This window comes from Atractosteus spatula, chromosome 12, assembly GCF_055471065.1.
Source record: "Atractosteus spatula isolate fAtrSpa1 chromosome 12, fAtrSpa1.hap1, whole genome shotgun sequence".
Classification (NCBI taxonomy): Eukaryota; Metazoa; Chordata; class Actinopteri; order Semionotiformes; family Lepisosteidae; genus Atractosteus; species Atractosteus spatula.
The window spans coordinates 24,203,369-24,231,299 of record NC_142717.1 but is presented as its reverse complement, the minus strand read 5'-3'; the positions used below and the strand labels follow the sequence as shown (position 1 = coordinate 24,231,299).

At 39.6% G+C, this 27,931-nt stretch overlaps 1 protein-coding gene and 1 long non-coding RNA gene across 4 annotated transcripts; both read left to right on the top strand.

The window, feature by feature from the left end:
* Positions 1-59: 59 nt before the first annotated feature.
* Positions 60-14,674, top strand: zftraf1 (zinc finger TRAF-type and ring finger containing 1). Of its 2 annotated transcripts, XM_088929198.1 has the most exons (5): positions 60-877; positions 5,023-5,261; positions 5,734-5,945; positions 6,788-6,966; positions 7,168-14,674. In XM_088929198.1, exons 1-5 carry the CDS (start codon positions 563-565, stop codon positions 7,177-7,179), a joined length of 957 nt encoding a protein of 318 aa, XP_088785324.1. In that variant the 5' UTR covers positions 60-562; the 3' UTR covers positions 7,180-14,674. The 2 variants fall into 2 exon arrangements, with proteins under 2 accessions (XP_088785324.1, XP_088785323.1); XM_088929197.1 differs by having other exon boundaries at positions 6,788-14,674.
* Positions 14,675-21,281: 6,607 nt separating this feature from the next.
* On the top strand, positions 21,282-26,930 carry LOC148822817 (uncharacterized). 2 transcript variants are annotated; one of them, XR_016093855.1, is made up of 4 exons: positions 21,282-21,327; positions 21,811-21,864; positions 23,388-23,468; positions 25,592-26,930. It is a non-coding gene; the product is annotated as an uncharacterized LOC148822817 (long non-coding RNA). The 2 variants fall into 2 exon arrangements; XR_016093854.1 differs by lacking the exon at positions 21,282-21,327 and adding an exon at positions 21,373-21,530.
* Positions 26,931-27,931: the final 1,001 nt, after the last annotated feature.

The following is a 27,931-nucleotide window of genomic DNA, read 5'->3' as shown; positions in this document are numbered from 1 at the left end:
GAGTAATCCTAAAACAGATTGGGAGACGTTCAGGAGTCTTTTTGAGAGGAGGAGACGAATAGAAGAAAAACAAAGATGGCTGCCCAGTCCAGGAGTCGATGTCAAGCTGAGTCGCGATAGAGACGGAAAGTCGGAGCGGATCTGGTCCAGAGGAGCTCAGCGCTGGTTGGGTAGGAAGAAAGCGGAGGATCGATGTACTGAGCCCGGGGTGCCGGTGATCTGCAGGCTGGGTGGTGACACCGAGCAGTAAAGACAATTCAACGTGGGTTGTTTTGTTTTCCAGCTGAAGCAAAATAGATCTATATTTTGAGTGTTGGGAAAATGTAAAATTACTTTCATAATAGACATCAGCATCAATATAATTCAACGGTTTCTCATTAGATGCAGACGTCATTTCTTGGGCATTACAAAATTGCACCGCTATTATTACATCTAGTATTACGAAATATAGTGTAACCACTTTTCATTGCACAGCTGTACATTCAGTTTGGGGCGCACTGCGCGTCTGAACTCGGGCTGACAGGCAGGCAGACAGACAAAGAGACAACCCGCTGCATCCCCGATGTCTTCTCTAGAGGAGAGGGGAGATGTGGGGGTCGCGGCTGTCGCTACTCCGGGCTCCTCTTCCTCGGCCGGGCTTGGGGTTGGGGCGGTGGGAGCCGGCCTCGAAGCGGGGCCAGGGGGCGCCGGGCTAGTCGGAGGACAGGACGAGGCTGGGTTGCGGAGAGAGGGACCGGGGCCTGAGGCCGACCCGGACGCGCCGCCCAAGAAGCGGGTGAGACTGCAGGAAGGCGAGGCAGGGAAATTGGAGGAGAGACTGTACTCTGTCCTGTGCTGTACCGTGTGCCTAGACCTGCCCAAAGCGTCCGTCTACCAGGTAAAACAAAATATTACATTACCGAGTGTCTGTTGTGTTTTGGTAAAATGACTGACAAAGAGAAATGAGTAAGAATTGTGAATCGAATGTAGAACCGAAATTGCAAGTGTGCTGCAGCTTTGTCATGTAAGTGCATTGTGAGTTCATAACATGAAATACTGTATTGAATCGGCTGTCTGCAGTGTGTGCCTGTTCGGGCTTGCCAAAATGTCGTGCCGACTTAAAAAAAAATACAATAAACTGAAGCCTTTCGTAATATTGAGTGTGTGCTGGTGTGTAACACAATGCGTCCCTACGCCGCCTGGCTGTGTGTAGACATCACTTTCCATCAGGGCCCGTCCACCATGTCACCTTTCTCCAGGTAAGCGATGATTCCACCAACGCCATTACACAATGACACGTCATAAAATCCTCGAGTCTCTCCCTTCTGCTTCAGATAACTGTAAGAGATGCTGCATTCCTGCAGGGCGAAGCTGCAGATCATCTCTTTACAGCCTGTGATATTTTAGTGCAAAGGTTTCCATCAGAGCAGCTGGAAAATTGAAACCAAGCAAAAAAAAAAACAGTACCAGCGAGAATAAAGTTCTAATTTAAGCAAAGACTAGTTTAAGGAAAGGCAAGTCTATGGCGTGAGGCAGGGGTGTCCAGCTCTAGTACAGGAGGGCTTTCAAGGTTCTGTTTTTTTAACTGAAATGATGCATCTTAATTTGCATTCTTAATTGTTGCTATCTTAATTTCTCAACACTGTTGTGATTTTTAACTGCTGAAGGAAAAGATCAGAAAAAACTGAAGGATTCATGGTTTTCAGGATCAGGTCTGGGGACCAGCAGTATAAATATTAAGAAGCGTGAATTTTTGTTCTAATTTGGTGGTGATCATCATAAAATGGAAGATAGATGTATATACTGAAGTACAGGTAGCCTGTAACAATGCTTAGCACTGTGACTTAATGTAGTCTTTCTAGCCTCTTTAATTTGTATTTTCATTTTTTACGTGAGAGCTGTGGCAGAGTCTTCTTTTAAATCACAAGGTTACTTCTCAAGATGTACATATCTTTCTCCAAAGCTTACACTTTGTTTCAGAGATAGCACTCAGCTGAATCGTGAAAAAATAGCTCATTGTTAAAAATCTGATCGTCTTATCCTCAGGAAGTACTGATCAGTGTTTGATTAAAACTAAAGTGATTACTTAGGATAGTAGGCAGTAGTTTAGTTTTACACTGGTGCAAAAAGCTCTTGTGTCTAATATACTACCTAATATGATCTTGTTTAACATAGCACTATTATGTGAAAGTTTTAGTGAAATTTCAAGTTCATCTAGTGTTGCACTTGAGCTTAAACCAGTTTATTTTTCTTAGGCCATACACTTAAGCCTAGACCAATGTATTTTGTTTACCAAATGACAATTCCGTTAGCTTTCAGTGCAGCTAATGCCAGTGGGTTAACCGATTTGTTACTCGTGTTTCCTTTTTATAACTGAATTTAGAATTATTACCAAAAGGTCTCCATTGTATTGTGCAGGCTGGGACACAGGCTTCAGAGAGCTGTGTAAGAAAATATAAGTTTTACAGGGTAGTTAATGAACATGACCTTCTAATCTATTTGAATGTGTGGGTGTTAAAGAGAAAATGCATTGTTAATGTCTGTATGTTCCAAGAATTCAAGCAGCTCTGAACAGTGTGAGTTCTGACAAAGTCATGTTTCTGAAGTACAGACTGTGCTCTACCTATACATGGACAGTACACATAGTTTTGTGATGGTAGAGACTGTAAATGAGGGAGAACATTCCCTGGTTTTGTTGGTAACACATTACTGGAAACTGGATTAATCAGTCTAATCAAGCTTTTTCATGGTGAGCACCACCTTAGCAGTTCTGGAAAACAGATCATGTTGCACATGGTGTATTAAAATGAAGTAAATGCACTTGAGGTTTAAGTAAATCAAGTTTCAAGCACTACCATACTTGATCTAATGAACCTTGAATTCTTTGACATTTAAAAAATGTGTGGGAGTGTTTCAGTGATTTCTGGCTGTGCCAAAGCTCAGTGTACATCTAATTCTTGCTACCATTTAGGTGAAATAAGTTAGGTTGCATTTGGATTTTTGTACAAAATAGCTATCAGAATTCAACAAAAGAGACCAAGAACTGTGTTTACTTGGGTAATTAACTGTCTGGCTGCACTCAAGGCGACCAAGAGGCAAAGTTGCAATACAATAGTAATTTATTAGAGTGTTATAGAATGAAATTCATGAGCACTCAGCACAGAGAGCTGCATTTCACATAAAAAATTAACAGTGTAGTTTTTGCAAGGAAATCCTCACATCTGCAATGTTAGTGCAGTAATGTGAGTCACCTGAGTCAGAAAGTTATTGGCTGGAGCCTTAGGCAGGAATATGAAAGGTCACAGCTATAATGATGGAATCAATTCAATGAAAACCGATTTAAAGCAGCAGAGACACTCTGATCTTTTGGCTACATGTGGTTGCTGACCTTAATACCCCCCAGGTTTTTTGATTGCTGTCCTGTTTCCAGTATGCTGCAGGTACTGGAGATTCACTGATGGATTCACCAAATGTTGTTGCATTGTATCCCCTCTCCAAAACACTGAACTCTGATTTACATTGCCTTAGCAATCTTTCATCACAAGTACCCGGTACTTCTTATCCTGCTGAATAAAAATTTCTGGGGACACCCAAAGAAGACACGTTTTATGCAAACTCATAAAGAAATGTATTGGTGTGCTGTTGGTGGTTTTAGGTATTAGTTGCTCTGCAATCCTGGTCATTGGGGATCTTTGCTGTAACTTGTTGCTGCAAATGAAGGTGATACAGTATAACATAAGTAACTACACTGATTTAGGTGTTAATGAAAATCCTCCCAAAGAAGAGTGATGGACAGAGGAATTTCCAGCGCTGCTCCTGTGCATCACTGTGCACAGAAGGAAGGACAAATTTGCACCCAATGACGGGATGGCTGTGTGATCAGTGTTTCCCAGTAACACTCCGGATTTTTTTTATCCATCTGGTAGCAACAGAAAAAACAAACCAATTTTTTCAGGTTTCTCTATTTTGCAATGCATTTAAAATACCTGCATTTTCTAGGACCTCTGTTGGCTGTGGGACGAATTCATTGTGCGCTGCCAGTTGAAAAAAGAGAGAAGGGGCAGCAGAACCTGAAGAGAGGCTGATGGACAGCAGCAGTCAGCTGACTGAGAGAGACCCTTCCCCCATAGTAATGAACCTCGTCATGAGATTTTACACATTCCTCAACTGGTGTTTACTACAGATGACTGCCAGCCCCCAGTCTTTGCTGAATGCCCCACTTATAACTGGGAAGAAAAAAAATTGCCACAGGAGCGTGTGCTTGTTTGGAGTCGGCAAGCAGTGGTTTTATTTCCTGCTGACATACAGATTTTACAAAAGCTGCTTTGAAGAGTCTTTTCTGCCAGTGTGGTTCCAGTTCTTGAAACGTGTTGAGAATGCAAGCATAAGCAAGGTGTTACTTCATCCAGAAAGCCTGGTCATTTTCTAGGTTGGTTTCCACAGCTTTCTCTACCACAAAACAGATTAAAAATACAGATTTGTTTTTTAAGTTTTTGAAAGCATTTTACCACCTTTGATCCTATTCTATCTTTTTTTTACCTAACATGGAAAATGTCTTCTGTTGCTGTAACTTTCTGTCTTCAGGATATTCAGCAAGGCGAGTTGCTGTGTCCTTCCTGTGCCCACTGGCTGGTTTATTTGAGTGAAAAATGAGGTTTCGGAGTTTGCCATTGCACAGCTTTGGTTCTGTGAATCCTTACGAATGCCTTCTACAGTTCATCTAAGCTTGTCACGTTCACTGGCAAAGGACTCATACTAGGCAGAAAGCAGTGGTTTCAGACAATACGGTACACTTATGCGATCTGCATGATTAAAATGTGACAAACTCGGTGAGATACAATTTTTTTATGGTTAGAAGTTTATGAAACTGCCATTTTGTTTCTGAATTTGTTAACACCGTTTCCTTGTCTCACTACCTCGACAGGAAGGGGAGGTTACCCTGACTGCAGGTGTTTGTATGCGTCCCACCCCCCCACCCCCCCCCCCCCAGCCCCCCTGATGGCTTGTTGTTAACCCTTTGTGCGTGCCCTGTTAACCCCACAGTGTACGAATGGGCACCTGATGTGTGCCGGCTGCTTCATCCACCTGCTGGCGGATGCACGGCTGAAGGAGGAGCAGGCCACCTGCCCCAACTGCCGCTGCGAGATCAGTAAGAGCCTGTGCTGCCGCAACCTGGCAGTAGAGAAGGCAGTGAGCGAGCTGCCCTGCGAGTGCGGCTTCTGCCTCAAGCAGTTCCCCCGCAGTGTGCTCGAGAGGCACCAGAAGGAGGAGTGCCAGGACAGGTATGGACTGATCATCAGATGCTCCTGTGTCTGGTGTGTTTCATCTTTGCTGCACGCTCTCCTATTCTAGTAATCAATGAACTTCCAAGGATTAGAACTGTTCCCCCAGCTCTACTGGACTGACACCATGGCATGCAGATGCTGGGTAGAAGCCTGACATTTCTGTCTCCATCTTTCTTTAACTTCATTTATGCAGTAGTGTACAGATAGGTTAGTTTTATTCTTGTGCTTACAGCTTCTCTGTTCTCCTGCAGGGCTGTATTGTTATTTGCTTTTTGTTGCACTAGGAAGTATGTGATGTAATTGATAAAAAAATGGCATAATGCACCAAGATAGTGACTTGGGCCAGGATTGAACTGTCCAGGTTCAGTCCTGGACTGGGATAGAGACAGCCACTTCATAGCTGGAGACTGGATGAACAAACATCTATCCTCTTTCTCATCAGCTGCTGTTTCTTCTTCTTTCTTTGCAGAGTGACCCAGTGCAAGTACAAGCGGATTGGCTGTCCCTGGCAGGGTCCCTTCCATGAGCTGACAGTACACGAGGCAGAGTGCTGCCATCCCACCAAAACGGGGAATGAGCTGATGGGTATCCTGGATGAGATGGACCAGTCCCACCGTAAAGAGATGCAGCTCTACAACAGCATCTTCAGTCTGCTGTGCTTCGAGAAGATCGGCTTCACAGGTCTTTCTCTGCCCTTTAGTGTGTCCCTTTGTTGAGTATGCAAACTATTAAAGAACTTTGACAGTAACACAGCTGTACAAAGGACTTCTTAGGCATAAAATCTGAAAAACCCTGTTCCCACCACTACTGTATTTTTCACTAGCTTTGCATATGGATCAGGCCTTATCAGCTGTAAGGGTGATGACACATGGTGCTAGAGGCAGTTTTGCACATGAATTCTGTACCTGTGACTTTGAACACATGATGAAAAGCTGTGACAATGTCAGCAGAATGCACACTAGAAACAAGATCCTTGAGATGTGACTTGGTATGAATTTATTAGAGTAGGTTTTTTTTACAGAAGCATTATCCACATAGTATTTCCCAGTCTTTTTCTGTTGAAGCAAACTGGGAAGGAGCTGTAAAAATCATGGATAGGCAGTTCCTGCTTTTCATTTCCAACAAAACTGATATAAGGCACTAACAGAGTTGCAGTTGTCACTGAGAGTGTTTGAAAAGATGCTTCATGGAGTTTTACAGATCATTGAATTTTGAGCAACTTGGTGAGCAAGATTGACTCAAATGGGTTCCCCTCGTTTGTAACCATTCGTCTATTGCTATGTAAATGTCTTTACCTTGGCTTCTCAGAGGCTGTTAAGCCTTTCTCCGCTGTCGTCAACAAGAAGCCCAACCTTAACAAGGTAGGAAAATGAATTTGTCCTGACTTCTGCCAGGCAGTGTGCAGCTGTATTGTTTTTCGCTTTGGTCTGTTTTCTTCTGTACTGTAGCAATGTCATAGCAGAGAACTTGCCTTGTTTGCGCCTGTAGCCTAAGCTCTGTTCTTTCTGCCTCTTGCTCTCTAGAAGTACAGTTCCGACCATATCGGACAGATGACTTCATCACCCGGCTGTACTACGAGACCCCACGCTTCACAGTCTTGAACCAGACCTGGGTGCTGAAGGCGCGCGTGAACGACTCCGAGCGCAACCCCAACCTGTCCTGCAAGCGCACGCTGTCCTTCCAGCTGATCCTGAAGAGCAAGGTGAACTCTGCGCTTGAGTGTTCCTACCTGCTGCTCAAGGGGCCCTATGATGATGTCAAGATCAAGCCGGTCATCTACCACTACGTCTTCAGCAACGACACCAATGAGACTGACTACATGCCCCTGCCCATCATTGACTCGGTGGAGTGCAACAAACTGCTGGCAGCCAAGAACATTAACCTGAGGCTCTTTATTTTCCAGATACAGAAATAACACAGGAGGAGAATGGTGAGCCCTGAGAGGCACTTCTGAACCAGGCTGTTGTGAGCCTCTTCATTTCCACCTAAAGAGATAAAGACAAGTCAGGCACACAGCTTCAGAAAGCACCACTGAACCACAGTTACCTCTTAATAGGAAGCAAACAGCTGTTGCAACAGAAAACCAAGTCACTAGGGCTCATGGTGGCAGGGGGGACGAAGGGGGGATTGGAATAGCCAAGGTTTCATCACCATAGATCTTTCAGTCAGCACCATGTTTCAAACACATTCTCTGACACTTTACGAATTCCCTGGTTTTGCATGATAAAATATGAGATATGCGATTATACTGCATTGACTTGACAGCAGTTCCAGCAAGTTATCATTTATATAATTTCACTTTCTTGTCTTTATCCCCTTGAGCAAAGTATTATAGCTATAAAAGTGAAATTTTCTTCCTTTCCTGAGGCCTCTTTAGCATTTTTATTTGACCAGCACCTTTTGAACTTTACAACTGTTTTCTGAGTGTACCTGGTCAGTATTATAGATCACTTTAGCTTGTACAGCTAAAAAATTGCCATAGGCAGCTTTTGCAATTCAGGAACAACACTTCTTCCAGTAAAATCCCACCAGCTGTGACTTTTACTGCTGAGCAGAACAGTGAGGAATATTAGATTTTAATTTTGCTTTCCTCATCAGATTTTTGTCGGTCTTTCAGTCGATAAATGTTATGGATGGAATATGCTAGTTTCTATATAAAAAAGTTGAAGCACTAAGCCCTAGCCTATTATTTCTCTGTAATTTGACATTGGAGCGTCACAATACTGTCTGCACTTAACCGGTGAAATTAATTTAAGAGTCTGGAATGAACAAAATTGTCACAGCAGGTGGGATTTCTGAGGAGGATATTGCAGTGGTCTGTACATCATACAAAATACCTGCAGAAAGGCTTGCATTGATTACAAACTCTTCAGATTTCTAAATTAGTTTCTTGTATGTGAAACATGAGTAGGATTCCTGAAACCATGTGCTTTGCATGAAGTTTCATACAGGGAAATCCTGTTATCCTGGTTGAGCATTTTGACAATCTCTGAGAATGAGGTCTTGGGTGACAGCAGAGAGTAGTATATCATTTACATACAGGGATAAAGACAGGGTGAGGTTTTATTACAAATCCTAGAGAAGGTTTTATTTTAGTCCATATCTAGATTTTTTTTACCCAGCTTTCTTTGCCTTTCTTAGAGCAGGCACAGTTTGATGAGGGGCTGCTTATGATAACTATCACTTCACGTGTCAGTAAGCATTTCTGTAAATCACATGGTGTCGGTCATGGGCTGGAAAGGCTGTGCATGGGGATGGAGTTAAATTATAATATTCGAGAAAAACTGAAATCCAGTCTGTGCCAATTTTTTTTTTCCTTTATATCTTTGCATAATGCACCACCATGGTATGTGGATAATAGGAAACAAAGCTTTCTCTTCTCTATTTTAAATTAAATCTACAATCTTTAATTTTCTCTGATAAAATGTGCAAAAATATATTTTTCATGATTCCAGGATTAGGACTATAGACTTTTTATCCAATTCCAATATGTGTTATCTTCATTTGTGGTAGATTTAACCCTAGTCAGGATTGAAATTAGAAGGTCCTAAGACCTGTTCGAAATGAGGCTTTTATTATATTACATTAAAGGAGTATCATTAGCAGAATGTAGAATTGCCTTTGCATTTTTGTATAGTCCTTTCTGAAAGGTCTAATGCTTGGGAAATGGTCAGAATCTACCAAGACTGAAAGTCAAATTTTTTACTTGATTTTGAGGTTTTACTTTTAAATTATTCTAATTATTTTGGGCATTCTATAGACATTTCTGCATCTTTTTTATATCATATATACAATATAGTAGAAACTGTTCATCTGTGTTGCTAGATATTTCAAAGTGAACATGACATTTATGTTATGATATGAAGAACAACTCAATGAATGACTAAACTATACATAAATACGCAGGTTGAATAAATGGAGGATAGCAACAGATCAGTTTTAGTTGCATAGGTGGCATCAAAAATACTGTAGATCATTCACTATACTGCTGTATTTTGATCGAATACAGTGCAATACTCATGCTCCTGTATCTCTCAAATGTGTAATTCTGCTCAGCTTCCTCATTCAGGGGTTCTTCCATAGGTGGCACTGTTTAGTTCCTAAAGCTTTTTTCTGGTTGGTTTTAGTTTGGTAATTTAGCTCCATGCCACATGGAATTGAAAGTATGTAGATTCAGATGGTTCAGGGGCAGCTCTTTTGAGTATTGTAGAACTGTGACATACGGCTCTATATGGGAAGAATATCTCCATATATATCCAGATGTCAGTGATGGATGCAGAACTGTATGATACTTTGCTTGTGTGTTTATTTGTTTAGCAAGGTCCCAGTTTTTTTCTTTTTTTTAAAACCGAACTGGTGGAATTGCTACTATTATTTAGGTATTGGCACTAGAATAAAAAAAATGAATTCCTTGTGGACTGGGTTTTAAGGAACATTTCGTAATCGGGACAAATACTTAAATTCGCACAAAATGAGTTTTATAGTTTTAAATCTGAGAAGAAGTGGCTAGATCTTTGCATGCATATACATATATTTTTGCAAATTGCATTCAAGATCTATATTTTGAACCATATAAGTTATTAAAACATCTTTTTTTGCTATACTGTACCGTACCATTTAAATTTAAGATGATTTTGGCTAAAGGTTTTAACTTGTTTTTAAATTGTGGTCAGTGCTTAGGTGAATTCTGAAGGATGGCCTCTTACCATTCATTTCAGAAAGGAGTTATTGATGTTGAAACAAATTGCAACATACTGTGAATGGAGAGCTTGTTCACAGTTTTTATTTCTTAAGTTAGTGTTCCTGTTAAAACCATTTTATGTGAACAGCCATTTATTGTAATCTTCAAATTGCCTTTCATGTGGAAGTTATTATTGGGCTGGATTAAAAAACATTACCTCTTTATCCATGTGGCCGCTCTCTGAGCAGCTACTTGTCCAGTTCTGCATTGCAGATGCATTTTTTTTTCCAATGTTACTGAAATCCCTGCCGCTAAGTAGTACGTTTTGTGGGTAATTGTGCAGCACGGTAGTTGGAAATTATACTGAACAAAGCTTTCTGTATTCGCCATGCTTTGCTCCACAGTGCTTGCTCTCTGCCACAGAGATGTGCTCATTTGAGTTGGTGATAGGATAGAGTGGGTAGTTTGTGTGTTCAACATTTTAAGGAGCTGAATGACACTTTAATAGGCAGTGCAGTGTTATCATGGGTATTATTCTTATCAACCTATACACTGCGGTTCCTTCCTGCTTTGTGGTGATATAGCTTTAGTATGCCTTTGCCAGCTTCAGTTGATCTTTTACACTATTGCTGGAAATGTGCCTTTTCGGAAAGTACGGTAATGGGCAGTTTTAAGTTAATTTGTATAATACAACTTAGAAGGACTGTGTCTGTGCAGTGATTTGCTTTCTGTTATACTCATCTGCTACACTGTATCTTCTCACTATCTCTTAGGGTCTGCTACAGCTCCCTCTAAGAGCACATGACCTTTGCTGGAAATCCATCATGCTTTTGTGATGGGTTTCCATGCAGACCAAGGGTGTCTTAAGCTCCATTTTCTCTAGCTCACTTTAAAGTACACCTCAGCTGTTTTAGTAACTGTTTTTTTTTTCTGATGCTGTGGTGTACCTGCTTGTATCCCAGACAAGTCTCAGGCAGTACAGTCACATGTTGGACCTGATGAGTCCCAGACAGGCCCAAGCAGAAGTATCCTGGTGTGCTGTGTAGAGGCAGCATCTCTGTTTTGGATTACATTGTAATGGTGGCAATAAGCAAAGCGAGATGTGAAGAGGGAAAAAAATCTGATATTTCTTTCTGGCAACAAGGAGAATAAATCATTTCTTAACTTATGGACACAAAATTGCCATACAAGGGAATTACTATACCCAGTTAGAAATCGAGTTCTAATCAAAAGAATTGAGGTATTCCCTCATCAGAATCAAGGGGTCAAAAATAAAAAAAACATGCCAAATAAGTAATATGATTGTTGAAGCACAATTTATCTGCCCCCTGCTATGTTATCTTTCCCTGTGCTCTCTCAATTGTAATAAAGCTGGCAAAAGTGTTCTCTCCAGGTTAAGGGAATTGTACTCCAGTCCAACCCAAAGCAACATTTTAGTAAAAGACAAAGCCAAAAATATAATCCTGAGGGCACCAGACTACAGTTATGTAGAACGCGGAACAGAATATCTAAGTAGGATGGGTCAAAAATTGATCTTTAACAGTAGAACAAACTGACATTGCAATGCATGAGAGAGGTTTTTCTTTTTGCTTTTTTGTTGTGGTTTTTTTTTTGTGTATAAGGGTTTCATGGTCGTTAACACCACTGCCTTCTAGCTCTAGGGTCCCGAGTTCAGTTCTGGCCTTTTAACACTTGTCTGTATGGAGTTTGCATGTTTTTCTTATATTCGCATGGGTGTTCACCAGATGTTGCAGTTTTCATTCACCAAATCCAGTGTTCCAGCACTCTTAATTTTTCCCCTGGGGGTTTATCCCCATCATAGATAGCAACACGCACATAGATACTTGAATAACTAATTATCTAATAGATTGAGTAAATAACAGTGCAGAAAAAACAGTTTTGAAGACAAACTAGAATAATGGAAAACCATGTAATGTATTTGCTTTACATTGGTATGAATGTGCTTATACACTTAACTGTTATTTTAAATTGTGGAGCGATGCAGAATCTGCATCGGCTCCATCTCTCGCAAAAATTCCCTAAAAACCCATTTCCCTTGATCGCATGTGCTATGAGTAGCATATTCTCGTTGATGAATTTCACCAGGACCTTGGTAGACTGTTTTGTTGACTAGTAGTGTAGGACCAGAAACTCACTAAAGCTTTAAAATAACCTGGTACCATGCTGGTAAAACATTGTCATCCGTGACTGTTCAGAAACTGAAGGCTTAGCTGGTTTTGCATTCTTACAGCTTATTTCACTGTGCTCGAGGGGATGATTTTCCTCCTAATAACTTCACGTTGGTGATATTTGAATTGTAGGGAATCTTGTTTGCTTAGTTTACAAATGCATATTTCATATTGCCAATCTGTTGACCAGACATCCACAATTGTGCCAGCGTGCACTTCTCATTCCAGCTGATGTAGAAAATTTCCATTCAGCAGTAGCATTAGTCAGGCAGCTTTATTTTTCCAATAAAAATCAACTGGACGGTGATTTCCTATAGTCAAACATAACTGGATATATCCTTATTAAGTCTATTTTCTCCAGCGAAAACAGATAGTCATAAAAATGAAAAACCCCAATCAACGACCCATGTTTATAACGCAGTGCCTATCTCCTCTAAAATCACTACAGGGTATGAGACTGCACCATGTGTATCAAAAGTGACAAATCTAGTGATTTTCATGATCTAAATGCGATCAGGCTGTGTTTTTGTTACTTTTTGATTGGTTGCATTTCTGCTGTGATGCCCTGATGCTTCATTTTTCTTCCCAGTGCTGTCAGTGCAGTTGAACATTAAATCCCACTTTTTTATCCCTCGTGAAAATTGGAAATGGACTCCTGTGGATTAAAATCTGAAAGCAGGCAGAATCGGCACACAAGTAAAAATGCATAGGGATGCAGACTAGCAGGGCTCTTGATTCTGGTACACTGTAACCATCCCTGACAGGTAGTATGTTTCAGGTATTGCTAATGTATCTGCTCTGGCAACACTGCCATTCATCAGTCATGCCAATAAAGCTATTGACACGTTTGTGAGTAGCTACAGAGTTTATTAATGTAAGAGGGTTCTTTAGGAGCCATCAGCACTGAACCAGATGTGAGGGACCATAAATGGTTTTCCAGTTATTTCTTCATGCTCCTGCTGGGTGGAAGAAACATATGCTGAGTTTTGCAAAACGTTGTGGATCTCAGACTATATTATGATTTAAGAAATGTTGTGGACGAAATACATTTTAAATTTGAAAGTCCACTTTGACTTTTTAAAAAAGTTTTAAGGAATGAATCTCTCTACTAAATGATTTTGTGAAATTATGCAATTAATGAATCGAGAACATTCTCCACACTCTACTCATGTCCTATGCTCCTTTGATAAATACAAGAGGCCCCTCTAATTCTGGGGTGGAGGAGGTTTCAGCTAGGGGTTCATGGAGTACTGGGGGGTTCTTACAGGCTGTCCGGTTTGCCCCCAAAAACAAACTTGTTGGTTATGAATACCGTCACACAGCAGATATACTATGACTGACTAGCAGATCTGTTGACCTGTGGTTGGGCTTTTAATAGTTAATGAAGAGTATATTAAATAATGACTTTAGTTAGATTTTATGACTAACTTGAGGGTCTCGTTGAGAGAGAGCTTTTGAAAAGGGGGGTGTTTGCCTGAAGAGGTTGAAAGGCCCTTGGTCTAGAGCCTGACGTGTTAGAATTCAGAAACCATGCAGCTTTATTATCAGTATAACCAGTTGATTTAATTGGATTTCCTTCTTCTGAAGGAGAGTTATAGAAGGGTACTCTATCCTAGATTTCCTGGTGTGTAGCTGTAGGTTGGGTTCTTCCAAGAACCTAAAGCAGGGTGCTTGATCATCCCTGAGCACATACTCACAGGGTAATTTGGTTGTTCAGCAGATGCACTGTAGATAATATGCAGAACCTGCTCTGGAGATCACGTGTCCCCTCCTCTCCCCTTAGCTGAATGAGTGTTCATAACAAAAACGACTACAGATACATAGTGTATCTCCTGTAGTATTAGGAACAGGCTGTGTGAACATCAGCTGAAGACTGACTCTAGTAGTGAGACTTGATTTTGAAGGCCAGATCTAAACTCTGTTAACGTCTCATTAACAATGTGAATCAATATATTTGCCCTATGAACTTGGGTATTGCATTATAATAGTTGTAAGTTAATCGTGAACAGTTATATTAGTCCAAAGACTGTTGTTAGAGCTGAGGTGTATGCTGGGGATTTGAAGTCTTTTTGATTCTGGGGTATGCATTTCTCCTGGCAGCCGTTCTGATGCTGGGCTGCATTGTAAATCTGAGCCTTAATTTCTCCAGCCGTAGTATGGTAGCTCTGCAGTGAAGGAGCCCTGGTGTGGCTGATCCTCTTAATGTAGCATGTCTCATATGAACTGACCTGTGTCAGTTTTGCCTCACAGGGGAACAAATAGTTCAGGCTTCTGAAGTCTGTTTATTTATAGTATCTGTAGGTTTCAACATACATGACTAATAAAACTCATTTATTTACTGTTCTTATTTTTCATTTCAATGTGCTTGCTTTTTATTTTTAACACAAGTTGATTTGGTTGTGTTTTAATGATGTTTAAGAATGTAATGTAGTGTATTTTCTCTTTTTACCTGCACTGTTACCATAGGGTATTATTTAACTGTTTCCTAGTAAAGTTTTAAGTTTGCCTTGCAATTATGTGGAAAAAAAACAAAAGAAAAACTTGGCTCTCGTGCTTCATTTCAACACAACACAAAAAGTTTATTAACAAGACATAAGTCAATGTGCCTTCTGGTTGATTTCTTTGCAGCTGTCAGATTCTCATATAAAAAAAATAAAACACCATTGTTTCATATCATTGTTGTGAAAAACCAAACAGCTGTAAAAATGCTGAAGTAATGCGATGGCTTTTTAAAATATGAATTGCATTGCAGTGTAAGACCAGTAGAATTCCTACTCTGTTCCAGGGAAGACTGCGAATGGGAGAACTTGATGTCATTTTATGTTGTTTGACTGATTACAGCAGGACATCTGTCTTTGTTCCTATCTGTGTCTAGTTCCTGAGGTGGAGAGGAAGACAGATAAACAACAGTAACTCTCACTGTTAGAATATGAGAACAGTTACTAATGAGAGGAGAACATTTGACCCCTCTGACTATTTTGGTAGTTAGTGGCTTATTGAACAAAAGATGTCACCCTGCCATTTCTTGAAGGGAGCCATGATCTCGGCTTCGACAACATGACTGGGTAACTTGTTCCATATTCCTAAAATATCTGGGTAAAGAAGTACCTCCTACTCCTGGCTTTAAATGTACTTTCACATTATTTCCTCTTGTTTCTCTGGTCAGTGCTGTGTTGGTGTTGCTGTCAGAGTCCATCTATATCTGGACTCTTGTTTGATAGAAAAATAGAATACTATCTCCTTCAGGGAGTGTTTACAGTGTGGAAACCCTGCTCTCATGTTGAGAGCTGCTGTTTTTGTCTTATGACGGCACACTGCTGAATACAGTGGTAAAATATCTTAAGAGACGATAATGAATTAGAGTGGGTGTAAGGAAATGATAAATGTATCAAACCACTATTTCACACAGGTGCTCAAGGAAGGAGAAGTATAATGTTTTAAGCTGAAGACAAGCAGAAGAATTTCAGGTACAAAGAGTGATCAAATAAATCACCAGGGCCTGATGCCTGATCCTGATTTTCCACTTGTGGGCTTATAAAAAGTGCTATTTTAAGTGTTCTTTTTCAATAATTCATTAGAGTATTTCATACACAAATTATTTTCTCACAGAAATAGCCATGTAGTAGTGCCCCAGTCTTTATATTTAAATATTAATTAGGATTACCAGAAGATTTTCTGAGCCTTAACTGTGTTCTAGGAAATTCGAAAGGTGTAGAAAAGGCAGATCATGTTTTAGGCATTTTCAGCCTGGAACCAGGAAAATGACCTAAGAATGGTAAGTGAGTAATGTGTACATGATCATATAAGGGCAGAACCTCCAACTGAAGTTGCATAATTCGGGGAATATTTAATGTAGTACTACAGGAATAATTTTGGCTCAGCTTTTCCTGTTCATCAGCCATCTTAATGTCTACAGTTACCTTGTTAATTTGAATAAGATGGAAAATAGGAGACACTTAAAACAATAGGTCAAATAAATCCAAAGACAGTATGCAGATCTGAAAAACTTTCACTATTAGTTTTAGATAATACTGTAAACCTTATCATGAGTATCTTTCTGATAATGGGCAGAAGGAAAAAGTGCCATACACATTTAACAGGAAAAGGCATTGGAAATATCACATGGGTGATACTGATATTTTGAATTTAAAAATTATTTGCTTTTTTATACTGAAGAGAAAAGTGTGGATGTGTTTTGAAAACAGTTTATGCCAAAGAAAGTAGTTAAAATTCTGCAATGCACTAGTAAGTAGAGTGTGCAGTTTGGAAGAAAGCAGATGGTCTAATTCCTGGTATTGCAGGAAGCAAGAACTTGACCTTGTTCTGAGAAGATAAAATTGCAAGGGAGTTTGATTTATGCATTTCAATTCCTCAAGTCAAACTGAGTCTTGTTCATCATATCAAGATTAACAATGACACATGGAAAGAACTGGAAATGAAATATTGTTTTGGACTGTGTACTGTATATGGTCGTTGTTATGTCTTACACAAGGAATCTTGAATTCTGGAGCAGGCTCACAAGTTTTGTTGTTCAAATTGACTTTTTTAGGATGCTGGAAAAAAGTTGAGATTCTGCGATTGATTAATCAAATGAAAATGATGGATAAAATATCTTCCTTTTTTTTAAACCTTTTATATATTATTCTGTAACATAAGAGTGACAGTCCAAACACAGGAGGATAATTTGCCCGTGTTTCAGAATTCTGAACAGGCAAGAAGTACAATGTAAACTTTGAATGACTAACAGATTGGTAGCTTTTAAACTAGCAAAATATGTATCAATATGTCCTCTCTGCTAATATACTAATACTAATATGTGTTGGAAATGTCACACAAGTGGCTCCAAACCAGAAAAGTCAGCTTATGAAAAAAGTAATATTGACTTGCTAACGTCTTCATCAAGTTGTGCTTTATGCAGTTTCACCAGTGCCCCAAATCTAGAAAAGTATTTTCTTCCACTGGTATTTTAATGTCCTAAAATGTTCATAGGAAAAAGGTTGAAAGTAATGATTTTTAGAAGCTCGAGTGCAAAACAGTCATTACCTTTTGAGGTTTGAACACGTGGTCCCTTGTTTCCAAACTAGGGGCTCCTAATCCTGTTCCCAGAGGCCCACACACCTGCTGCTGGGTTACATTCCAGCCCAGCTCTCAGTTACACAGCTGAGCCCTTCATCACAGGATTCACTTGGATTGTTTTTGACTGCTTTTGGCTCCTGAACACTTTGGAGGTCACCTTTCGTCTGTTGCATTTCTTAAGTAAAAAAAATCAATAAAATATTGAAATTATTGGAACTTTTGTATTTCCAATAAATACAAATATCCAATAAAGCAGCCTGTTACATCAATGTATTAAACTCAGTTGAAATGGCATTTGGCAGGTGTGTGGGCCTCCAGGACTGGGAACCTTTGCTCTAAAGCACAGTTCTGGCGACACTCCCACTTTCTTTGACTGCCTTTCAAGAGCACTGGTTTATATACCTCTGGAAAACCATGCTATGCTAATGTAGCTGTGTCACAAAACTGGTGACAGTCAGCAAGGACCTTTACCTCAGTAACATATAAGGGAAATGAATAATGTTGTGAACTGCAGTAGCCAGCTTGCTGGTGGTCACATATTAAAGCAAAATGTAGACTATATTTCAGACCCATTATATATTTCTTCAAGTGTCTGATTTGGTGGAATCTGGTACTCGGGTTGATTTTCCTCTTATCCAATGGGAGTAGAAAATGAAGTTATAAATGCTGGGCAAGATGATAGCATTTTTATTTTCTGTTTCTGTTATGAATTCTTCCAAATAAGTTTGATTTCTAGGTAAGTGATTTTCATGTTGATATCTAGATGAGCACCACCCACAAAAGGAAGGGCCAACAAGCAGGATGTCACTGCGGAGTGAGTCATAGTTAAGTATGCCACAGCATGACAACACTGTTCCTCCACTTTGGTCTTCATGATCCCCAACATTTCGATTACGTGACTGATTTTCTAATACGGCATGTAAAGATGTTCGGTACCTCATTGCACAAGAGCCAATTGATTTAGGGGTCAGGGCTTTGGACACCCAAGAGCTTCTGCCTGTGTTCCTTGTTGATGTTTTAGCTACCATTTTCTGTGGACTTCTTTTTTTAAATTCCAATGCACACGTCTCTAGTTTGTTTGGGGCTGTGAGTAGTTACCTCTTGTCCCTAGTACTCTGTCAGACACCAAGAAAAAAAATCACTATTTGCCATACAGATCTGAGTTTACATAAATCGGTGGGCATTAAAAGTTTTTGCATTGGACTCTGTTCATAAGAAATCTTCATATTGATGTTCATAAACCATAAAACAGAACATTGAATTCATCTCTTCTAAATGTGTAGTCTAAGCTACATGTTTTTGAGAGTTTTTGGGTTGAAATACTGTATCTGAGATGCTAAGTAGTTAATGTGCTGTTAAAAACAATACACACACCTAATTTGCAACCAGTAATCATTTATCAGCGGAGATTCCTAACAACTCCTTTACCAAATTCCCAACACTCTCCTCTGCCTTACCTGACTGCTGTCATGTGTTGATTAACACGGTGTGAGCACTACAGCGCCTTCCAGGATGACATTGCATCTTCTGCTGATCTGCTGAATCATGGAGATATTGGGTAAATTCTAGGAATCTGTACAGAAAATGTTGAAAGACTGGTCAGCTAAAGTACCATTGGCCATGGTAGTGCTCAGCCAATTGTGTGCCATTATTTGGGGACTCCTGGTCACAGTCAGCTACTGACATTGTAGAAGTTTAAACTGGTAAGGTGCAGTGTACAGTACAGACCTTAAGGCACTGTCTCAGAAAGTTGATTAATAGGCAGTTATTCTTTCTGGAAACTGAATGAATGTCTGTTAGGGCTAGGATATTTAATCTGCACCTGCTCACTAATATCACCTTTATTGAGTTTGAGAAGGGCGAAGAAACTTTGTTACTGTAACAGATTACACACTGCACCACAGTAAAGCATTTATTTGAATCAATTTAAAACATTTCCTTGTGGTTGGACACAGAATATTTGTCTTGAAAAATATTCAGCAGGACTGGAACCCTGGGCTTAATTCCTGGATTTGTATGTACTTCCTGTGTCGTGTGGGTTTCCTTCCACAGTACAAAGACATATTGGTAGGTCCATTGGCTTCTAGGGAAACTGACACTGATCTGAGTGTGCCCTTTGATGGACTCGTGTCCTATCTAGGATGCATCCTGCTTTGTGCCCCTTGCTTGCAAGAATAGGCTCCGGTTCTACTGCTACACTGTATTGAATAAAATGGATGAATGGATCGAATGTTTCCTCAAAAGAGATCCTGTGGTAAAGGACGCCTGCACAATGACCAAAGACTGCCAGGACACCCCATGACGTTCAGACCGAAGATCACAGCACTGACTTGAGGTCTGTTTGTTGATTAGCACAGCTCTGCTTTGTTCTGGACTTCAGGTATTCTCTTGCTTGGCCAATACCTTGCAAAGCTCTATGTAAAGATGAGGTAATCACTGAACATGCATAGCAAGTCAAGAAGGAGCTCCCCTAAAGTAAATTGTTATCTTTTTAAAACCCTCTCTCATCCACTGACTTCATGGAAAGAGCTGGAGAAAAAGATTCAGTGGAGTGTGAAAAGAAACTGACATTGTCACTGTCACAGGAAAATTAAATGTCATTTTCATGTAAAGGGTAACAGACTAATATCTTGAAAAATATTTATGATGAATTTATAGTATGATAGGCCATTGTATTGTAACTAAGCCCCGTGCAAATGTGAGAAACTGCTTTTCCATCAATAAAATCATTATATGTGATGTATTAATATATTAATAATAATCATTATATTACCTGTATTAAAATCTGGGTATCTGTATGTGAGAAATCAGGGTTTTATTTCACATTTACAATCATATTTACATTGAAGGTTATTCTCATTTAACACATTGTATACCTCACAATAAAGACAACATACACATGTACATATATAGTTAGACCTATATATATATAGTTAGATATATAGTTTCTGTGATAATTTATCCATTCAAATGACTGTGGTGTATTGTGAATATTTTCAGGACTACAGACAGCCTGGTGCATGAGATGAATGTGCACTAACTCTCCCACAAAGGGGAGAGCAAGACCTTTGTGCACAGAACTAAAACTACCTTAATTTTGTATTCTTTTAGGATCTTTGTTGAAGTAACCTTACAGTCCTGGTTTGTTAGACATGAATGTTTGCTGTTTTCTAACTAGGGTTTTTAAAGTAAATACCCTACAAACAGGAAATATTTTAAGGAAATACCCACATATATAGTCACACACTTATATTCTTTGTAAGACTTACATCCTCCAAAAATGTAGATACCATAATTCTGTGTATCGAGCACCATTACAAAGTGTAGTACATTAATCAATTGTTATAAGTCGTCTTCAGAATTTCTACAGTATGTTCTTAAAGCTGTGCGATAAAGAATAGATTGTGACACATTGTAAGTTTGCTACAAAGACCATATGATCTATGTTTGTTGTTCTTTGTCTTACGTTGCTAGAGGTGTCACTAATGACTGAATCATTGGAAACACCCTCTCCCATTAACAGGGTGTTACGGGTGGAAAACACTTAATGTGTGTGTTGTGACGCAGCAGTGGAGTGGCAGGTCTGTGAGGTCAGCAGCGTGCCCAGAGGCACTAATTGTTGACTGAAATGAAAACGTAAACACACAGTGAGAGAAAAACAGGAAGTAACAGAAAACTGGAGTTGTAACAGAGAGTTGTTTAATGACAAAGAATGATAGTGACACTCTTCTCTAACCCCCCAGCTAGTCCAGTGTGGAGCCTCAGGGTAGTCAGGTAATTCAGCTCACAACACTGCCTGGCCAGCTGATCAATCAGTCAGATTCCTGACCAATCAGTCCTTCAAAAGATCGGCCCATCAAAATCTAGGTTGTTGTCGTCTCATGATATAGAGTTGGGGGTGCTTCAAAGCAGCTGACTAAATGTTTTGTTCATCTTGAATTATGGAATTGCAGACAATCCAAAAGTTCCTGCCCTTGTGCAGAATCCAGGAGACAATGGAAGCATTTAGAGCAGTACATTCCATTGTTGTCCTGGTTTCAATGGCTTGGCAGGAACTGTCTTGTTTTATTCACTGTGATCCTGTCTCAAGACATCATTCTGGGACGCCTATGAAGACGTAAGTTTTGCATGAGTCGACACCTGATGTGTCTGTCCAAGGGAGATAAGGGGGCTGAGACAGGGCTGGAGGCTTCTCAAAATGCCAAACAGCATGTGTCAATAAAGACATAATTACTTCCTCAGTGGAGAATATAATACACTGTAAGGGCAAGACAGCGTCTTACACAAGGAAGAGCTACACGCAGGTTATACATGCTTTGGGTGAGTCTAAGAAATGTGTTAAGAAATGTGTTTTTTGTAAATCTTCCACAACTAAATAGTACCGAGTTCCATATTATTGTCTCTTAGCTCATTAATGTTTTTATTATGAAGCTGCGGTTTTAGAATTTTTGTGTTTTATTTTCCTTCTCCTTATTTTTGTCTGCCTGAGTTGCAATGCTCATATTTCTAAAAGTGATGTCCCAATTCTTTAAAAGTAAACATTTAGAGGTGAAACAAAGCATCTGGTTTTTTAAATTTACTTATGTCTTTCCACCCACAGTTTATTGTTGGAGCCGTGATTGTCATAATGGCCATTTCAAAGGGTATAGCAAGGGTGAGTGATTAAATTATCTTTCTTACTATGTCCTTCAGGGCTGTGTTTATGTATTAGGAGGAATGTTAAATGTTTTTTTTTCTCTCTCTCAATAACTTCTTTCTTCTGCCATTGTGTGTACAGAGCTTTATCTTGCAGGGAATTATGAATAAACGGGGAGAGAATATTTTAAAAACAAGTGAAATTGCTGTCAGAAAGAAAAGGGGAGCAATATATTCTGGAAATACACTGCAAAATACATCTTAAACTAGTCATCATTCTTCATGTGCTAGTTTTTATTGAGGATTTTAATGCGTAGTGTTTGATGTTTGGCATGATTGAATACTACTTTTGTCTTGGACATCTTTTTTTCATTAAGGTTCAGAAAGTTGTAAATTGCAAAAACATTTTACTCTACCATGTCTTATTTTTCTTCAGTAAAACAAGCACGTGATCTTACAAAACACAATTAAAGTATCTCACAGCACTGGGATCCTGGGTTAAATTTGTGGGGTGCCATTTGTGAGGAGTGTGTATGTTCTCCCCATTTTCACCTGGTGCTGGAGTGCGTGCATGATTTGTGTCTGTGTGTGTCCTGCAATGGGCTGGTGTCTCATCCAGGCTGTACCCTGCCTTGTGCCTGTTGCTTGCCAGGACAGGCTCCAGCTCCTTTGCGAACCTGAGCTGGATAGAGTGGTGAGTGGTGAGAAAATGGATGGAAGTTATGGAGAAAAACTGTATTAGTATATTTAGAAACTTTAGAGGTTAATTGTTTTTTGGGAAAATTGACCCCGGTATGAGTGTGTGTGTTTTTCTACAACTTACTATTTGTGTTTTCTTCAGAACTTTTCTAAGTTTTCATAACTACAGGATTAGTGTAGACTCATTAGATAGGTTTCAAAATCTCTACTCTGTTTGAATAGTGAATGGAACTTGAGCTCTTAAAATACTGAGCTCTTTTCATAACTTTTTATATCATACATACAGTAGATAGCTCTTGTCACATACAGTAAGCAGCCACAAGGCTTTCTTCACCACAAGGCGGTTTTCACTACAGAGACTAATTATTGATTTTGCATTTTCCATTCTTTGTAAAAATCTATAAAATCATGTTTATTTATAGTACTGTATTTAGGAATGAGACTGAATTAATTTTTGCCATGGCATGAGAATATTTTATGGTTAAAATCAGCAGTATAAATTTAAACTAGTGGAAAATACAGTATGTTACACTTTTCCAAACTCCAACTTAACGTTTCTCAACTCTGTTTGATAAGTACTGTATGTAACAGAGCACATGTGTATATGTATACATGTAGATATGTACAATAAACCTAAAAGAAAACCCGTGTCTTAGAGATGTGGCAGTGACATTTTGTAGTTTTTTTGCTTTGTAGATTTCAGTAAAAAATTAACCTATACTTTGTTCCTTTGTAGAAAACATTAACAGTAGGATATTTTCTGTTTTTTGCTCCTTTACACTTTCACCATTTTAGAAAATAGGGACCTCAAAGGAAGTAAGTGCTTGTGTTGTTGTATTACAGAGGAAGAAGGACAAAGTGAAAGGTGGAGCACAGACCCAAAACGAAGACCGTGAGCGTTCACCAAAACACAGGATGAAGAAGGTGCGACAGTGTTCGTCTTCCCCATTTTACACTTACTGTAACACTGATCCGTAGACTCGCCAGTATCAGAATTGAGAAGTGTTTTAGCAGCATGTTCCCTGAGTCCTGCATGAGACTGAAACTCTACTGATCAGGTTTTCTGGTTATTTGACCACCTGCAATGTAATACAACAAGCATTTTGCACAAACATTTTTCAATTTCTTTTGAAGTATGTTTATGGTAGAGACAGCCACATGAAGATTAGAATTTATCATCCGTGTTGCAGGCTGGATCAAAATCCCAAACTGACCGAATTGGTGTAGGGGGAGAGATTTGCATTAATTTGATTAATTTGATAGTATTGTAGATTTGAATGAGAAGTACTGTCGTCAGTATTTTCAAAAATATTCTAACCTGCTGGAGGTCATAGAACATATGGTTTGCAAGAGTCTTTTTTTTAATTTATTGTGTTTTAGCCTCCTAAATCAAGAGAATCTCAGAAAGAGTGTTGGGTATCAGGCTTTTAAAATTATGTTGCAGCATAATAATTAGTAACCTTTAATTGTGAATGAAGCTTTTTTATACAGGAGGACTCTGAAATGCACATCCATTAGTGCAGCTGTTTAGTTTTTCTCTGTCTCCAAGTGTCTCAAAGGTTGTCAGTGCTTTTACAGAGGTGAGCAAACGTGTTGGACAACATTCCACCCTGAAGTACTCTTTGCCATGTGACTGTGTTGCTGTGTGTCCTCCTGGATCAAAACATTCCAACACTGTATGTTGGGAAAACCCCACAGAAACATCTTAACACAGGCGTAGCTGATTTCTTCGGAAATTAAGAAAAGAAAGATTTCCTTTCTTTGGTTGTGTCCAACATTTCCTTTACACCTTTTAGTTTTAGTCTTAACAGTTACAAATTGACGAAAATAAATTGTTTGTCCTTCATGCATGAATTGTTCTTTTCTTTGTCCTCTTCTCAGCCAGTCAGTGATAAACATCGCACCAATCCTCCCTTTATGTTAAACCTAAAAATACCTTTCTGAAAACCGTCACACTTTATAAGTATGAATCAGATTTCAGGTGACTCACAAGGCTGTCTGCATGCAGAGCCAGTATGGTCAGTTTTTTTTTATTGTGAAACACTGGTGTAATTTCTGTATACTGTAAACTTTACGAGCAGCTGTCTGAGGGGCTGTTGGGATTGGAGTACTGCAGAAATAAGAGGGTGTTTACACACATTTTTTTTGAAGCGTTAACAGAAAAATAAGACCTTCATGAAAAAAGCTGCTTGATATTTTCAGAAATGAACACCACCATCACCCAGATACCATTTCTACAGTATGTAACAGACAATAGTGTATTTTAAAAAAACAGTGCACACCTGGCTGCTGAGATACATAATGAGCTCAGTGTCTGAGTTCTTACAAAGAAAGCTATTGGACTACTGAGTGCTGTGTATAGCATCAAGCCCACAAGGTGAAAGATACTTTCTATCTCAATGTAAGCAGCTGTAACCAAGCACTGTGACTGTCAAGGTGATTTTCTGGCCAGGTTACTGTCTGTATTAGAGATCTTCTTAGAATTTGCTAAGAGTCAGAAAGTCAAAAAAAAAACTTAACACTTCTAATGGTTCTAAAACAATTGTCTTTCTGTTGCTTTATTAGTGCAGTGAACCAGAGGACACAAGTGGAAACTACATGAAACTATATTTAAAACCTAGAATAGGAGGAGCTTCTGTACACAAAGGGCAGTGAGAGGAGGGAACAAGATACAGCCATAAGCTTTAGTTTAAGTAGTTAAAGCCAATACCCTGGCTTCCACCAAGAAAAAGCTGGGTAAGATCCTTCGATCAATTAGTTACTATCTACTTAACAAGCTGAACTGCTTCTTCTCATTTGTAACCAATTTTACAGTATGTTCAATGGCATTTATTTATAAACTAAGAACCCTTTGCCATAACATCAATGTGCTCTTTTATAAATGGATGTACAGCTTTAGTGGGGCTGGTGACCTGCCCCGCAACAAATCCATCCCTGAATTCTCTTGCTTTTTCCAGAAGCTGTGGTTTTTGAGTCTCCTGACCGGAACAATCCCAGCCCTCACAGTGTTTTAATGTACTGGTCTCTCTGGTTTTCTTGTCTTGCAGAAGAAAGAGGAAGGAAGTGAAAATGACATGGGCATCATGACTGTGCTTCTGTCGGCCGGCTTGGTAGATATAGATCCCACGCTATCCTCCATGACCCTGGGGATCCTCAGGAAGTACCGTGACCTGCGGTCAGGTTCCACATGAGTTCATCGGCCTTGTTTCTCAGAGCCCTGCCACAGTACAATGAGCGTTCTTAACATTTAGGAATAACACAACCGGCCATAACAAACCACCAAACACTAAATGGATCAGGCACAAACACGTCTCCTAGCTTGATCTTGGCATCACGCAGGTCTTGATGCAGATACTTATGAAAAAGACTTGGTGTTAATTATATGGCTGCGAAAGTGCACAGGGATTTGACAATTCCACTTTTTTTAAATGAGTGCTTTGTCTGTGCTGTGGAAAGGTTCTGATGGAAAGGCTGGATTCCTTACATCATTGAACCCAGCTGTCTTCAGATACAACAGTATTTTAGCTACACATTGATGCTAATTGTTAGCATTTCAATTTGAGCTATTTGTGTTGTACCAGCTTTAAATGCTTAGACCTTTTTTGTTATTTTAAAATTATTTTATTGATTATATGCGCATTTGTTTTTAACAGGTATTATTTTTGTATCTTTATTTTCTTTATCTACTAAAGTATGGTTTTTCATTAATTCAGATCAGTTTCATATGCCATTTCGCCAGGGGAATTAGCATTATGCATTTCCTTACATTTTTAGTTGTTTTTTGCTATTATAGTGTTATTGTTTACTATTTGGTGTGTGAAACAGTGAGACTGTGAAAGAAAAAACAAATCTGTGTAGTGAATCTGGCCAGAGATCATGGTATTTCAGTCACATATGACTGAAAAAAAAAATAAAAACAAACTCTTAAGCTTGATTATTCTTAAGGGATCAAAGTGAAACAATTGATTGTGATGAGGTGTGAAGTATGTATTTGTGTACATGCTTGTGTAGGTGGGGTAGCACAAATGTGCACTTAAGAAAGTTAATGTTAAGACCATTTTTCCTAACGCTTTTCAAAATTTAGTGTGTAAACCAAGTCTCCACCAGGGGGAGCCTCCGCCTACACTCAAGCCAGCGTGTTCCACCACAGCAATAATCCAGACTAAATTTAGAATGCAGGAAAAGTCACCTTAGCAAAGTTTCATTTTAAACATATTCACAGGACTCTCCTGGATGTGCCTTGCATACTACCATGTTGAGCTGATGGTGGTGCCATGTAACAAAACAATGCTGTCACAGTCAGAAAAGGACATCTTTAACATGTTTCTAGTACCCTGTCATCAATGTATAATTGTAAATAAAAGAAAATGGTTCTGGCTGCTGCAATCATTAGTTACATCATTAATAAAGACAAGGGATTTACTTCTACATGTGATGGACTCGCATCCTGTCCAGGTATCCTGGCTTGTGCCCATTCCTTCCCAGGACAGGCTCCAGTATCCCAGTAACCCTGTATTGAATAAAGTGGTTAAATGGATGTACAGACTAGAGATGGTCGTGTATGTCTGGGCCATGACATTACCTCCACCATGCTTCAGAATTGCCTGAGAAGGTCAAAGGACACTACGATTGGTGTATAGATCCAAGTAGGAATAAGCACTGAGGCATGTTCTGAGGGATCAAAGTAAAATTATTCACTGCCTCTAGCTTGAAAACTATGATTTAATTGATTGAAGCACTGGAACTTTTCAAAATGCAGCTGGAGCTGCCGAGTGAGGACTGGAGGTTGGGACACAGTTTCCGGCTTGGATCTCAACAGGTGACTCCCTCTGCCAGGTCTAGGGTGCATCTCCCTAATTCACCCTGACGATGCTTGCTGGCCTGGTCTCTGGAGAAGACCCCCGATGAGTGCATGCCCCATTCAGCCCCATTACAATAGACATGCCTTGAGGTTGGCATATATTCCAGCAGCCATATCACCCTGCAACTCACAACTGGCCACGCACACTGAAGCTCAGCAGGTGTGAGCCTGGTCAGTACCTGGATGGGAGACCTCCTGTGAAAAACTATGGTTGCTGCTGGAAGAGGCATTAGAGGGACCAGTAGGGGGTGCTCTCCCTGTGGTCTGTGTGGGTCCTAATGCCCCAGTATAGTGACTGTGACACTATGTTGTAAAAAGGTGCTGTCCTTTGGATAGGACATAAAACCAAGGTGCTGACTTTCTGTGGTCATTAAAAATCCCAGGGTGTTTTTTGAAAAGAGTACGGGTGTTACTCTGGTGTCTTGGCCAAATTTCCCATTGACCTTTACCAATCATGGGCTCCTAAAAATTGCCCATCTGTGAACTGGCTTCATCACTCTGTTCTCCTCCCCACAGATAGCTGGTG

What these genes read in the sequence shown, in the direction of transcription:
- zftraf1 (XM_088929197.1), top strand. Translation starts at nt 563, where the DNA reads ATGTCTTCTCTAGAGGAGAGGGGAGATGTGGGGGTCGCGGCTGTCGCT. An exon ending in CCAAAGCGTCCGTCTACCAG is followed by an intron (nt 878 to 5,022) that starts GTAAAACAAAAT and finishes TTAACCCCACAG; the next exon opens with TGTACGAATGGGCACCTGAT. An exon ending in AAGGAGGAGTGCCAGGACAG is followed by an intron (nt 5,262 to 5,733) that starts GTATGGACTGAT and finishes CTTTCTTTGCAG; the next exon opens with AGTGACCCAGTGCAAGTACA.